Source organism: Nicotiana tomentosiformis, chromosome 2 (genome assembly GCF_000390325.3).
Source record: "Nicotiana tomentosiformis chromosome 2, ASM39032v3, whole genome shotgun sequence".
Taxonomy (NCBI): Eukaryota; Viridiplantae; Streptophyta; class Magnoliopsida; order Solanales; family Solanaceae; genus Nicotiana; species Nicotiana tomentosiformis.
The window spans coordinates 17,999,053-18,014,844 of NC_090813.1; the positions used below are offsets into that span (position 1 = coordinate 17,999,053).

The 15,792-nt window shown below is 36.9% G+C and overlaps 1 protein-coding gene across 4 annotated transcripts; it reads right to left on the reverse strand.

Annotated features, from left to right (window-relative positions):
* Positions 1 to 102: 102 nt before the first annotated feature.
* LOC104089168 (serine/threonine-protein kinase CTR1-like) lies at positions 103 to 15,521 on the reverse strand. 4 transcript variants are annotated; one of them, XM_070195038.1, is made up of 17 exons: positions 15,389 to 15,520; positions 13,398 to 14,064; positions 10,882 to 11,183; positions 10,649 to 10,793; positions 10,326 to 10,429; positions 8,912 to 9,120; positions 6,087 to 6,452; positions 5,843 to 5,883; positions 5,416 to 5,484; positions 5,157 to 5,257; positions 4,982 to 5,066; positions 4,796 to 4,894; positions 3,581 to 3,649; positions 3,342 to 3,473; positions 1,268 to 1,362; positions 974 to 1,177; positions 103 to 528 (listed from the first exon to the last, which is right to left on the reverse strand). In XM_070195038.1, exons 2-16 carry the CDS (start codon positions 13,860 to 13,862, stop codon positions 1,066 to 1,068), a joined length of 2,394 nt encoding a protein of 797 aa, XP_070051139.1. In that variant the 5' UTR covers positions 13,863 to 14,064; positions 15,389 to 15,520; the 3' UTR covers positions 103 to 528; positions 974 to 1,065. The 4 variants fall into 4 exon arrangements, with proteins under 4 accessions (XP_070051139.1, XP_070051138.1, XP_070051141.1 ...); XM_070195037.1 differs by having other exon boundaries at positions 6,087 to 6,461; positions 15,389 to 15,519; XM_070195040.1 differs by lacking the exons at positions 13,398 to 14,064; positions 15,389 to 15,520 and adding an exon at positions 12,305 to 12,618 and having other exon boundaries at positions 6,087 to 6,461.
* Between the last annotated feature and the right edge of the window lie 271 nt (positions 15,522 to 15,792).

Sequence of the window (15,792 nt, forward strand, 5' to 3'; positions counted from 1 at the left end):
TATATATCCTCATTCATAATCCCTTCACTTACAACAACACCACTTGGTTGTGTTAAAAGTCGACCATTATCCTGTCCGCAACCAAATAATATGTATGCATAATTACAAGTACAAGCCATATTTTATTGCAAGGGAAGCGTTAAGGAACTCTACTTCCCAAGTGCGTGTGTTCCCCTTTACAAAATTTTTTAGGGGAAGCAATCAAACAGAGGAAAGCTACTTAGGAAACAAACGTAAATGTCACCATAAAGCACACACAAGTATGGTGTCTGATAGGTGTGCATTTCTATAATCCAACTTTTCATTATAATGCTTATACATATAGTTATACAACAACAATTCTGAACAGAGAATACAAAAAATGTTATTGCTGGCATCAACAAAATCACTAGGCCAAACAGTGCTTAGAGAGAAACGGACATGCCCAGTGCAAAGGATCTTCCGTAAGGCAGCGGCTGCTGCTTGAATTCGTGAAGAAAACTTAGTATTCTCCACAGGCAACCTGAACTAATATGCATAGATACAAGCCTGCAAAACATACGCAGACATAGCTATCAAAGTTTATACATGTGAAGAAACTGCCTAGAGGTATTGTCATAAAACATTTGCCATCGAAGTGCAAGAAAGCAAAGGGGTGAACCCATTTTATTGAGCATTTACTCTCAAATCTTTCAAGCTAAAGCTTGACAGTGGTTCACTGGCACCTATCTAGATCGTTAGGCTGGGTCTCTCAACAGAATACTAGCTCCTATGATGTCATGGCCAGTCTAAAGTAATGCCTTCTCAAATCCACCAAACAGAAGTTCAGATGCTCTAGCAGTTTCCAAAGCATCACTAGACCCAAGAAAGTGTGTCATGGGAAGAAGTTTATTCCAAACAAACTTACCTAGACTTTGACAAAAATGTGGATATACCAAGGGCAATAGCTTTAAAATTCAGTAGAACGACGAAACAGATTTCGAGATAGACAAACCTGACATAATCCTCCAAGCATTCTTCCTCCCAGAAACATTGACTAGTAACAAATGCAAATTATGTGCAGAAACCATAAAAGTTATCACACATTCACGTGAGCATCTGCATGTCTGTATGACCTGATTGAGGTGTGAGAGGAGATTTAAGATTTGGTCTCAGCATATCCATGATAGTAGAAAAGGAGGGGCGTTTCCACGGCTCACTACAACATTATCAAAACTAACTTTAGATAACATTAAAGCAATCACGAAACTAAAAGGCATGAACTTGGGGACGAGTACAAGCAACACACTTAGTCCAGCAGGCCTCAATAATAGTCGCCACTTGAGGATTCAAGTCACTTGGAATGTCAAGCCTCTTCCCCCTAAAGCCGACAGCTGCTACAACCTACAAAATCAGATTCATTACAGCACATTCTACGCCATGTACGATATAAAAAAACAAACAGTTCAATATTCATGAGGCTCGACAGATGGTCCTCTTATCTATCTTTCAAAAATCAAACTTGTAGCAGAAACTAGAATGTACGATATCACAGGGAAACAGTTTCAACAATCATGATGACCGAGAAATCAACCCTTAGGAGTAACCAGAGGCTCCGAAACTCGGGAATAATGGGCCCGCCCCTGTACCCTTCTTCACTACAATACAAGGCTTAGTTCACATGGCGCATGGCTTGAACCTGTGACCTACATTCTAGGTCACTTGAACTAAGCCTGTGGGCATATCTATTGTCCTCCTCTTTATGGTATCTACTAATTCTATTTGCTTTCCCATCAACAAGTCTATTCCAAATAACTATTCGAATCTTACTCTCTTGAATTAGCTTCTTTGTCCCCATCCTCTAACATGCGACAACCTTTTCCTATCTAGCACCATGTCAATGTGGTTGACTAACTTCTTTACCTCACCCGCATTAACAAATACAATATTTAGATGATTCATCATAATTAAACTACGGTTACACTAGTCATCAACTTACCACAATTTTTAGTTCTCTACTTAACAATAATCTTGACAAACTGTACACTAACTATTACAGAAAGTAGGAACTTTTTCTTTTCTTCTCTTCTCAAAATATGAACTATTAGAAGACCACAATAAGCAAAACAAAACCTAGAGAGAAGTGGAAAGTAGCATCCCCAGAACTTTCCCATTCAAGGGCCCATGAATGCGTAGCTTTCTACATTAACCACATGAAAAAGAGAGGTAGATGACGAAAGGAAATTGAAATGACATTCCTGGAAGTGATCCCACTTGTGGTGCCCTAGTTCCTGGCAGAAGAACCATATGGACCAACTCATTTTCACATCCCAAGAGATAGCCTTAGGTCCTTTCAGTTGATATATTAGTTGTTACCCTCTAGATTCAATTGTAAGGGTGGCATGTGGGCCGGGCCCGGTCCTAAGTGGGCCGGTCCTAGGCAGGCCGGTCCTAAACGGTTCCGGGCTTCACGGGCTTGTTGTTGGAACCGGTCCGGGACCGGGACCACGACCTAACGGTCCCGGGACTAAACGGGCCTGCATATACTTTCTATTTTTAAATTTGTTTTTATACAAGTTAGAGAAAAAAAATGATAATAAAAATATCTAAGGCAATTCCTAGTAAATTATATTATAGAATTGTCACCTAAATTTTTTAATTCAAATTTAAAGACAAAAATATTGTAAAGAGATATTCAAAGCAATGCGTTATAAAGATGTATATAGAGTATAGTATATATATATATAAAGATGTATAGTATAGTATAGTATATATATATATATATATATGTTATATTCGATATATATATAAGCTTATATATATATACTATACTATACTATATGTATATCCTAAGATATATAAGCTATATTCGATTTACTATATATACATCTTAAGATTTATATATTAATATTCGATTTATATACTATACATACATCTTAAGATATATATATATATATATATATATATATATATATACTATACTATATATACATCTTACTATATTAAGATGTATACTATCGAATATGGCTTATATACTATGCATATAGTAAGATGTATATATATATATATATAGTATAGTATATACTATATGTATAGCTTAAGATATATAAAAAGACAAAAATATTGTAAAGAGATATTCAAAGCTATATATATTTTAATTTTTTTAAATTTTTTTTAAAAAAATAGCCGTTGGGACCGTTTGGCCCGCTAAGGTCCCGGGCATGACGGGCCTAAATCATAGGACCGGCCCAGGCCCACTAAGACCGGCCCAAATGGTCTTGGCCCGTTAGCCCGTGGTCCCGGACCGGTCCAGGACCGGCCCACTTGCCACCCTTATTCAATTGTTTAGATCACCATTTACACCTAAAATACCAAGCACAAACCTGTGGTGCGCTCAAATTACTCCATGGTTGTTGTAGTGTTGCCAACTCCCATAAAATAACGCCAAAGCTGTATACATCAGATTTCTCATTTGATGGTTCATCACGAAGAACTTCAGGCGCCATCCATTCCGGCTGTCACATTAAGCACCAAATCATTCTTTTCCTTATTTAGTTATCAAGAAACGAGCCAAAAGACCAACAGAACACTAAAGGAACCAGAGCTTGAATCAAGAACTTACAGTTCCGGCAGCAGTCTTTGATGAAAGAAATGTATTAGCTTTGAAACGAGAAAGACCAAAATCACAGACCTGATGAGGACATTAGACAAGTGAGAACATTTAGAATCTTTTACTGATAAAGAGAAATAATAGCTTCATAAAATCTTTCATAAACGAAAATAAGTAATAATAAATTCATTAAAGCAACAAAATCATATTCGCTAGCTAACTTTGAGTAGGACTACCAAGTTTGTTCAGAACTTAAGAATAAATTATAATGTTAACTAAAAGTACATGTAATACATTATGCATACTGCTGAGCTATGGAGGACAGAACCTCCTTAAAAATCACAGACATTCAAAATGCCTCCTCTTTTTCAAGCAAATTCTCAATCAGACCTCAAGACCTTTTGATATTTTTTTTTAAAATCTTTTTTGGTTGGGTTTGAAATGTCAAATTGAATGATCAAGAAATTAGTGTTTTTCTCGATGGTCCAAGTTGATTAAAAGGAAGAAGACCAGACACATATTCCCGGAGTGAGAGGAGACACATCTATGCTAATATTTCCGGTTAAAAAGAAACTAATTCACCAGGAGGTCGAAAAGGAGGACAAGTTATGTTAAGGAAAAACATGAGTAGAAAAAGCATAATCTTAACTAGACATAAATTCGTCCTCATAGTGACTCCTAAATTTCTTGAAACACTGGATCCACATGTGTTTATGATATGTAAGGTGGACTGAATGCAGCACTATTGCTACATGGCAGCTGAAAAACCACTCTATAGATGGTATATGTCTAGAAGATCGCAAAGAGAGATTTTGGACCAAGCTTCCCTCCAAAATGTAAAATTATTAATTATGTACAAGTGATTTTTCCCTTTAGATAAAAGCTTCAACATATATCCTCTCTTGTTGGAAATTAACCCATTTCATGGGATTGCAACGTTAACTCTCCATCATCTGAGAAATCTGATAAATACTTGCTGGTTCACCACTTGCCTTATGTGTTTTAGCAAGTTTGATTAGGTTAGGAAGTTTGTGAAACTATAAAACTTCTCTATGTTTCTCTCTTGACCCTCCGGAAAATATCTGAAGAAGTTAATAAAAAAATATGCCCTATCCAAAATGATATTTCCTTCAGATTTGACTACTCTGACAGCCAAGTCCGACAATATATTAATCATGACAAAAAGGATTGCACCTTTATGTTTGCTAAAGAAATTCTTACTCTCACCTTCACTGTATATTTTTTGTCCACTAGCAGATTTGGAGATTTTAAATCTCGGTGAACAATGGGAGGATTGCGTTTGTGAAGATAATTCATCCCATTTGCCTGCACAACAAGACCATAGTAAGAGATTAGCCCCAATTGAAAAAATAAAATGAGAAAGAGGAGGGAGTAGGACACATTTATCCATACCACATCGTAAGCCATACACAGCCGACGTCTTTCATCTAACAACTCTCTCGCACCAGGTCTATGAAGAAGTCTATATAAGCTACCTCTGAAATACATGATAACATGGGAATCGCTCAGCTAAATTGGGAATAGCGTAATGTTTTCTGTTAATTGGACGGAAAAATATTTCTAAGACCTCGATAAATATTCAGTAACTATGGACAAATTTGGTGGCTGAATGACAGCACCCATAAAAAGTACAATATTTGGATGTCGCAACCGCTTCATTATTGCAACCTAGGACAACCAAAGAGAAAACAGAATTAGAAGAGTGTAGAAGGGAAAACAATTAAATAAAACTGATGTTCACTGATCCTCAATCTCCACGCATCCTGGTCTGTCTCTTGTTCTTCCTAATTGCTAGTTGGAAGATGGGGGAGAAGGCCCAGACTTACCTCCCGCAAAAATTCATTGAATCCCTCCGCATGAAAATTTTGTTCCATGAGAATCTTCACAGCAACGTCCTAAATGATACAAACTTCCATGAGACGCAATCAGGAAGGAACAAAGTCAACGAAAATAGCAGCTTCAGATATTTTTATCTCCAATGGACATACAAAATACTACCCCTCCTCCCCAAAATAAAAACGACAAAATCTGGAGAAAAAAAAGAGTCAGTAAAAAGCATTTGGGAGGGAGCTTGAGTGCTACCTTGTTGGCTTGTTTAAACCACAACAGAGATATGGTTTCCCCCCAATAAAAGAACAATAGAGAGAAACAAATTTACATTGCATAAATGAATCTCTGAAGTGAGAGATACGTTAGATTTTTTCCAGATAGAAGACTTTCAAAAACTAAGATCTACATAGACAAGTATCTTACAGAGCCATCCCAATCAGCACGATGAACAGTACCAAAAGACCCTGAAAATCGACAAACGGTGTTAGCTAAAACAAACAAGAAATGTTATGGTACTATAGAATACCAATATAACATGCACCCTTCAATAGGAAAAACAAGAAATTTTATGGTACTATAGAATACCAATATAACATGCACCCTTCAATAGGAAAAACAAACATCCGACCACTATCCAAGTGGCTAGAAACAAGCAGAGACAGATTACCTGCCCCAATTCTCTCCTTCAGAACCAGATCATTCCATGGAATATTGAACTCTTCTACATCACTAAGAAGTTCTCCATCATTTATTGTATCTGCTCTTGGGTGAGACAATGCCATCAGTGGTTGAACATCTTCCCCTGATGGGGGGACATGCTTCACAGGAACTAGGTCCTTGTCCACGTTCATTGAGTTTAACATACTTGAAGGATTATACATTTTGGAAAGTTGAGATTCTTTATCACGCCCCTTTTTCCATGCATTTGATGGAGGCAGAGGTAGCCGAGAAATTGCATCACGGTTACTTGAACTAGGGACTGCATTGTTTCTATCCATGTAACTTCTGTCTGATTGTCCTGCATCTCCATCAGCTGCAGATCCTGCGCCAAATGCTAATTGTTATGAATCCCTGAAACAGGACTTGAGGGATCTGGTATTCACTAACAAAACTGAAGAGAAATTGTCCATAAACAAAATAGTACTCCCTCCATCCCAATTTATGTGGCATTGTTTGATTTGGCTCGGAGCTTAGCAGATAAATGAAGACTTTTGAAACTTGTGGTCTAAAACAAGCCATAGACATTTGCGCGGCTATAAATCATCGGGAAAATAGGAAATTTAATGTTAAATTGTCTCAAAATATAGAATGGTGCCACTCTTTTTGGGACAAACTAAAAAGAAATGTGTGCCACATAAAATGGGATAAAGGGAATAATATTTATTTGCACAAGGAAGAGAAATAATTCATACTTACTTTCCTAGTTATAACAGGTGGAGACTAGAGACACTAATGTTATTAATTTGTCTTTGCCTATTCTAATTTTAGGTTGTACCCCCCCACCCCCCCCACAACCCCACCCCAAACCAAAAGGAAGAAATATTGCGATCCAAAAATAGCTAAGTATATAAATATACATGTATATATGCGGATGAATTTCCAAGGATGCTTAACAAACAAAACCCAACACTCACTAGACAGGACTCATAGAGGTGGGGAGCGGGAGATGGAATTTTCTAATTAAAGTCATACTACCACAAGCTTTGGTGAGGAAGGACAGGCTTCCCGCATATATCGGTTTGGATTAAAAGGTGCTTCTTTGCTTGTTTGGCAGCAATTGGGAAATTTCGACGGATGAAAACTTGTGGAAGAAGAGGATTACATATGTTAGCTAGTGCTTTATGTGCAGACGTTCAAGCAAAGATGTGGATCATCCCCTGTTGTTGTATTGTCGGGTGGATTCACAATTATAGGTTGTCTGGAACTAGTTCGGGGTGCAGTCGACCATGCCAAGTTTAGTGAAGCCTTTAGAAGAATAAACGAGAAGACATAGGGCATGGGATTTTGCCCAATACCCATCATGTGGGTCCTGCGTAAAGAGAAAAATAGGAGAGCTTCTGTACATTTAAGAAATAGCCTACTACTTTAGCTTTTGGTGCACCCATGAGATCCCTGTTTTTATATGAGATTGGAGTTATTTGTAGACATTTATATTTTTGTGAAGGCTTTTTACTGTTGGGTATACTACTTGTATACGGGAGTTTTCCCAAATCAATAAAATCATTTACCTTATCTAAAATAAATATACATCCATCTATATAAAAAAACAATTCAATCTCCAGAAGACTCAAATGTCAACACCTTAAATTGATATTTGAAGTTAAATCAAGCTTTTTAATCAAATGTACACACACACATATAATGTATGGGTGGGTGTGGGTACTATTAAAAATAATCATTCCGAAAAATCAAATATCAACATCGAAACTTAACAAGCGGAGCTAGTATCAAGCCTTTTAATCACATTACCTAAACCAGAGAATAAATTAAAGAAACAAATGAAGAACAGAATAGATGGCAAGAAGATGGAATGTCGAAATTAAAAACTATGGTACAGACAGGAGGCATTTTGGTACCAAATAAGTGGCCAAGCTTGGCACTCTAAACCACATAAATATCTTGCTTTGGACTTTGCTGATTACTCACAGTTATAGAAGTCTTGGCGATGTACTGGCAGATAAAGGGAAAAAAAAACAGTAGGCTGTGAGGGAGCAAGGATGCAAGCAAAAGCATCTCCATTGGGTTTAACTTAAATTGGCTACCTACAGAAATAAACATGTATTCAGGGGGAAAACAAAGGTTGCTAGCCTATTTGACTATGAACAAGGTTCAAGTTCCATTCCTACAAGAGGGATTTAGTGTAATCTTGACAAAATCGCAGGGGAATCTTGATGAGACAGAAAAGGTCTGTGTTATGGCCAATACAGATCCAAATGGAAAGGTATGTACTTTATAAAATGAAATGCCAATTAGTCTCTGGAACAATATACACAAATAAACAATATATTGTCTTCAATCCTGTGTTATGTCATTTAAAGAGTAGATAATGCATGGAAGCACCAGTGAGCTCTGGATTGCCAATGAAATCATGTATTCAATTATGTTTTAGGTTATTACAGCATTGAATATAGTTACAGGCAAGCTGAAAGTATACTCCATTCAAGTAAGACAAATAACAAAATATACCGCCAAAGTTTTCAGGAGACACTAATAAGTTTGACAGATTATCAGATCCCAGACTCTTTTTTATCCAATGAAAAGAAACTTGGCACAAGTGGGTATTTGGTGGACGCAGCATACTAGACAGGAGCCATCTTAAATTTGGTTAAGGAACTGAACGTCTCTCAATACATCATGGCAAAGGCCAAGTTACATGTCGGAAAAGAGTTAGATAATTCAAAACAAACAAAACGACTTTACAAAAATATTCAAAACAAACAAAATGAACACCAAAAATGCATGTGTTTAAGCAGGTAAGAGTTAGAAAATCACCAGCTGAAGAATCATCAAACAGTAGATTAAGTGATTGACTATCCAAGAAATACTGTTTGGCCAGTGACCTGAAATCAATTGTAGGTTCAACTTGTCTGTATCTCGGAAAGCGCAAAGGTGAAGGAATTGAGATGGAAGATGGACCATTGATCAAGGAATCTGGTTCGCATAAAACTCCTGGCTTACCGACCAAATCAACCAGGTACTCCCTGTATGGTCAAGAGTTACATGTCAGTAGTAGCACTCCTTCCTAATATGAGACTATCCAAATAGCGCACAAATGTTTAGCATATTTAAGACTAATATATATCCATCATATAAACTGAATCAAGAATAATAGTTCAACAGATGAAGACGACAGGCATATCATTAATTACTAAGCTAATCCCAACTTAAAGTAGCAGTGACAGCAATAATTTCCTTTCATTCACTAAACCATCTGCCTTGGATATCTGATTCTGCTTGCTTCTAGTTTTAGCACTTTGGTTCTTTTTCTCTGCATTTTGGAGCTGAGCGGAAGAAGAAAAGGATGGGATCATGAAATCAGAATCTAAGCTATTAAGACTGTATGAGAAATTAAGGTACATTACCTATCTCGTGGACAATGGGGGTCAGTTTTTTGAACTTTTTTTTTCAATCTCAGCATATTAATAAAGAATTACCATTCAACTCACATATCTTAATTCCAAAATCTCTAAGTTTTGACCTTCTCAACAAAACAAAAAAAGTCTCTAAGTTTGGTATAGCAGGTACTAAGAGAAGCAAATTCCTGCTAGGTTTATTTAGTTCATAAACTAAAAGTAGTGACTTGAATCTTTAAAGATCTGTTTTATCGCATCGGAAAGTTCACATATTCAATAAGAAAATTCGCCATAGTCATAAAAATTCACATAATACAATAAGAAAATTCGCCATAGTCAATTTTCTGAATACATATATATATTTTGAACTGTTTCTTTTGACAAGTGTATTAGATTTTGAACTTCTTGTTCTTCACCAGCTTACGTAATCAAAGAACACATAAACCAGTAGCGTTAAGAAAAAATTAAAGTTGAGCATATCATAAATAAAATACCAGGTAAAAGAGTTGTAACCAGTACAACCAATAGGCACAAATCATTTCCATAATGTTATCAACAGATGTGTAATAGCAATAGGAAAGTAAATATTGATCATATCATACACAATAAATGAGGGATAATTGTTTTCCAAACAAAAAGTAAGTGGCAGCATTTATTACATCTGTTAAGGCTTCAACATCTAAAAGACACACCATCCCCGAAACTATACTTATCTAGCAGAAAGGAATACAAAAGATGAATCAGAGTGTTCTTCCCCTTTTTCTATCCTAGTACGAACATTTTCAAACTAAGTAAAGACGATAACATAAACTATATTTATTCTGAACTTTTACCTGTCAAGTCCTAATCGAACTAGACATGAGGAAGCATCGGATCTGTTACAATATTTACATCCCTTGGCAATTCGACATGGTAAATCAATTATGTCAGCTAGCACCTGTAATGATCACATTGAAGTTAACGACAAAACATCAACCTTATACAGGCCATATTTCACACTGACGGCAGAAAAAATAAAATACACACACACACTCTATCCATAAGGTTTTTCTATTTTGGTGATAAAATATACCGTTAGTCTGATTATTATCCTTAAATTCCTTAGAATTTAGATCTACTGACTTATAACAGCACCAACTAAACAGGTTTAACATACTTTAAAAAGCAACGCTCGGTGCCTGCAAATCCCAACTGACAGGCTACCAATTGGAAGCACGATAGTTCCTAGACAATCCTTGAGCTCATCACTGCGCTCCTTCGACATGGAAACCAAGTCATCTTCTCCAGCAGGAGCTGCACCCCTTGTAAAGGGAATAAAGCTAATTACAAAAAGAAAAACAGAAAAAGTGTGTCTGTTGGAGCTTCTGAGAAAAAGCTTGTAGTACTCACCCCATATGATCACAGACAAGCTTGGCAAGCTGATCAACAACTTCTTCTACGCTGATGCAACTAGCGGACATGCTAAGAATTCCAATCTGCAGTTCCTTCAAGCTGGGATCGTTACACCGATCAATTAAAATCACTTCAACAGATGGTGCTACAGTGGGATCCACTGCCTTCAATGATTCAATTGATGGAATACGGCCGCTTTCTTGCAGAACTGAGCAGACAGTCCAGACATATGGATCCATCCCATATATCCAATAAAATCCATCAGGGACTTTGTCAAAGTACGATAAGCATCCATTTATCTGGCATAGAATAAAGACAGCAAAAAGATGTCTTTAGGAATGATGACCTGGAAAATATGGACAGAATAAGCGTGTCGATTGAGAATGAGAAGAGATCTACACAAAGAAAGACTCCATCCTTCGCTTGTCAAAAGCACCCATTTATTCTCAACCTCCATATTAGTTTGATACTTAAGTTTGAAACATAGGAGAAAAACAAAGTTGAAGCGAGCAGAACTACTAAGCTTGGGAAAGGAAGTTAAAACAAAATGGACATTAAGCCTAACTCAATCCCAAAACCTAGTTTGCGCGGTTAGGCTGGTCTAAAACAATATAAATAGACTACAATCTATACTTTCAATCTGTTGAATACATTATCAAGAAAATAAAAATGTGCTCTCTCTAGCTTAAGTTTTTAGATAAGATGGCCACACACTTCAATATGGTATAACAACAGGGCGAGGTCCTGAGTTTGAGTCTCACCGCCATCCATTATCAAAAAAAGAATTTTCAAGCACCTGGTCCATGGAAAAGAATGAGGCCCGCACGTGGGGATGCGTGTTGAAGACATAACTAAGAAAATAAAAGTATGTTACCTCTAACAGCTTAAGCTTTTAGATGAGATAGTCATACACTTCAACACAATTATATAGAGCTCTAAGACCCCCGCAGTTCAGCCATACTCTCAAGTCTCAACAAATATGGAATTCTAACATTCCCTCATGCCTAGAGTTAGACACTTGGAGCGTGGATAACATAACTACGGGTCCAACATTGGGTTACTCGACATAAGGGATGGATCTTTTCTAATACCATGTTAAGAAAAAGGCAAAATATATAAATAGACACTTAAAGTTGGCCCCAACTGTCAGTTGAACACTCCAACTTACCAAATGATCATTTAGACACCTCAACTTTCCCCCAATGTGTTGTGGACACCCGGTGCTAGACATGGTAAAATAGACAGTCGGCGCTAACATGGCAAAATGTTTGTCTTTTAAACAAAATTTTAGCGCGTGAATCTTTAAATTTTGTGTTTTAATCTTCTTTTTTTTAATTATGTGGATCTCATGTTTTCACCCTTTTCCTCAACACTTCTTCTTATTCAATTTCCCATTCACCATTAAAAAAGGAGAACTCACCATTTTAGACACAATACACATAGATCCCACCATTTTGGGTCTCGCATTATCACCCTCTTCCTCACAATTCTTCTTCTTCTACTCCTTAAACCACCCTTTCAACCACCTCTCTCTACCATCGTTCCACCATGCACCATCGCGATTCCACCATGAATGTCACCTGAGAACACCATGAAATCAGCCGCAAAATCTTTAAAATCTCCTCATCGATTTTCCCATCCTCTCCAAGAACACAATACATTAACAGAGCTACCAATAATTAACAATTGGGTGTTCTACCAATTGAAAAGGGGGTGGAAGGGGAGGAGGAAGGAAGAAGAAGAATGGAGATGGGGGGTTGCTGTTATGGTTAAAATAAGAAAAAGAGATTTTTTTCTTGTATTCTTTTTTTTTAATTACATGTTTCAAAAAAATATTCACTAACAACACATGTTCATTGTATAATTCACTCATTTGCACGTCATTGGCGATTGTAATGCACACATCTGGTCTGGTGGCTTCGAGTGTCCACGAGACACACTGGAGGCGAGTTGAAGTGTCTAAATAATCATTGAATAATTCGTTCATTTGGTGATGGAGTGTTCAACTACCCGCTTAATCACCAACTTTAATGCGTGGAGACAATTGTAGTCTAAACCAAATCCTAAGTTGAGTTATATTGTGGTTCTACATAAGTTTGTCTAAGGACTTCCAAAAAAGTTCACAAAAGGTCTTGAGTCACTCCATTCAATATCAAAAAGGATTTAGGTTGGATGATCAGATTCTTTCAGATAGTATTAGAGGAACGCCCATTCTCACACCCATATGTCCATATTAAAGCTCACGTGTAAACCAGAAAAAGGGATGATTGAGTCACATATTATTGCTCTGCGTGATTATGTAAGGGCTTTCAAATAAGTTTATAAAGGTCTTGGACCATTTCACCCATTATCTCAAAGTTTTGGGTTGGACTGTTAGATTCCCTCATAATCCACCACTTAATCAGCTACTACATTATAGCATAAGGCATTTGTAATCTAAACCAACTCCTCTTATTTCTCTCGTTTACCATTACGAAATGGTCAAAGGATTTCTAAAGCAATAAACATCTTACCCACAATCGATGTGACATTGTTTCCGCTGATGCAGAAGAATCTGAATCTTGGGATGCTGATTCGTCGGCCGCAGGACCTAAGAAGTTTGGATTATCAGCACAGGTTGCTTCTGAAGAGAGCCGTATTGCCAACGCTAACTGCAGCTGGTAACTCTCCTCCGTCTGCAGCGCCCAACTCCTTGCCGCCGCCGACGAGCCGCAGCCGTCATTTCTAAGCCCAAAGGAAGTCTCCGCGTAGTACTCCCCGGAGATCGAGCTACCACCGAAGCTGCCTTCACTTGATTGCCTATGCGACCCTCCCGAACCGGGTAACTGCAATGATCCGACCCGGCTCTGTGATTGCATCATGCGGTCCTCAATCAAGTCAGCTCCGGCGGAGAACTTCAGCGGTGGCGGCTGGACAAAATTATCGTCAGGAATTTGATTCAACAAAGTATAATTCGATCGTCTACCAGAAACTTCCATAGAGAAAATGTTCAATTTACAAAAATCCTAGCAACTGCCATTATACTGTAGCAGTGCAGTTTCTCACCTTAAATCACTTTCTCTCTTTAAATTTTTTCTCACAGAGAAAGATGAAGGAGATAATGGATGTTCAGTTTTCGAGGGCGTAATTGCAATATTTTGTGAAATTTTGTGGGGTAAACAACTATTAAAGCAGTGCTGGCTTTATTTGAATAAACGGAAAAGGGTCAAAATTGTACTCAAACTATCGAAAATAGCTCAAATATATCCTCCGTTTATTTTTGGTACCAAATTTGTCCTCGCCGTCTAAAAATTAGACCATTATTATCCTAAAACTAACGGTTGTCACATCAATTTTTGGACATACTTAAATATTATGAGAAAATGTTCAAAATTGCCTTCAAACTATCGAAAATAACTCAATTATATCCTCCGTTTTGTGTATGGTACCAAATATGTCCTTGACGTCTAAAAATTGGACAATTACTGCCCTAAAAACTAACGGTCGTCACATAAGCTCATGTGAACAACAAAAGTCTATCTCCAACAGACGGTCCTCCATCTTGACAAAAGTCCCCACGAATAAAATTTCTTTCTCCATTTTCTGCGAGGTTGCTGTATTTCTTGTGAAGGCGCAGTGAAGCACTTCAGGTGGCCTGCTAGCTAGGCCAGTGAGAAGGGGAAGGATTAGGTGGTGTCTAAAAAATATATCTTTGTATGAGGTTTTGGGTCTAGGTCTTATTTGCGGTCGGTCTTCTTTTCTTTTCTGTTGATGAAGGCGGGAAGTGGAAGGGTTTAGTATTTTAGAGGATGGTTTCATTCTAATGGTTTTCGAGTTTTTTATGAGAGTTGTTTTTAAAAGGATATATCTCTGCAACTGATATGTGACATTTTTGAGATATGAGCTTGGATAGCTAGCCATAGGAGTAGTGCAATATACAGCTTTTGTTGTTCTCCACCATTTTTGTGATAAGATTTATGCTTTTAAGTGATAAAAGTTGGTATTTTATTTTTTGTATAGTATATTGATTTTTTTTTTTTTTTATAGATTTGTGAATCTTAATAATAGCCCAACTAAATTTCTCATAATAAGATTGGTGTTACTTTAATTATTTGGAAGGAGCAACACTTCGATGAGTCAACGAATGAAAATGGAGAAAGAAATTTTATTCGTGAGGGCTTTTGTCAAGATGGAAGACAGTCTGTAGGAGATAGACTTTTGTTGTTCACATGAGCTTATGTGACGACCGTTAGTTTTTAGGGCAGTAATGGTCCAATTTTTAGACGTCAAGGACATATTTGGTACCAAACACAAAACTGAGGATATAATTGAGCTATTTTCGATAGTTTGAGGGCAATTTTGACCTTTTTTTCGTAATATTTAAGTATGTCCAAAAGCTGATGTGGTAACCGTTAGTTTTAGGGTAATAATGGTCCAATTTTTAGACGGCGAGAATAAATTTGGTACAAAAAATAAACAAAGGGTATATTTGAACTATTTTTGATAGTTTAAGAATAATTTTGACCATTTTCCGTTGAATAAATTATAGTAAGTGGCGCTGTTTAGTCATGAGGCGGAAAGATGCAGAGAATTTTGTGTGTAAATGCGTGAACGGTTGACAGTTCCGGCTTCTGACCTTTACTTGTTTTTTCCTTTTTTGGGAGCTGAACTTAGCGCATGGCTTTTAGCCTTGTGCGTTAAATCTATATTTCTATCTTATAATATTAAGTATAATAACTCACAATAAAATAATATAACTAGAATTTTAGATATTAGCTTTGTAATACTATTAATTTTAGGATATAATACTATATATTATGAATCATACATGATTACCTTTAGGAATACTATTAATATAATTAATTTCGGGCATAGACATATAATACCACATGTTATCTTGTAAACCTAATACCTTTAGGAACACGCTGA

Excerpts from the sequence above, each read along its gene's own strand:
- LOC104089168 (XM_070195037.1), bottom strand. The coding sequence starts at position 13,862 with ATGGAAGTTTCTGGTAGACGATCGAATTATACTTTGTTGAATCAAATT. Across the intron at positions 10,794-10,881 it reads CTTGTCTGTGATCATATGGG|GGGTGCAGCTCCTGCTGGAG; the intron begins GTGAGTACTACA and ends TCCCTTTACAAG. Across the intron at positions 5,884-6,086 it reads GAAGGAGAGAATTGGGGCAG|GGTCTTTTGGTACTGTTCAT; the intron begins GTAATCTGTCTC and ends GTCGATTTTCAG.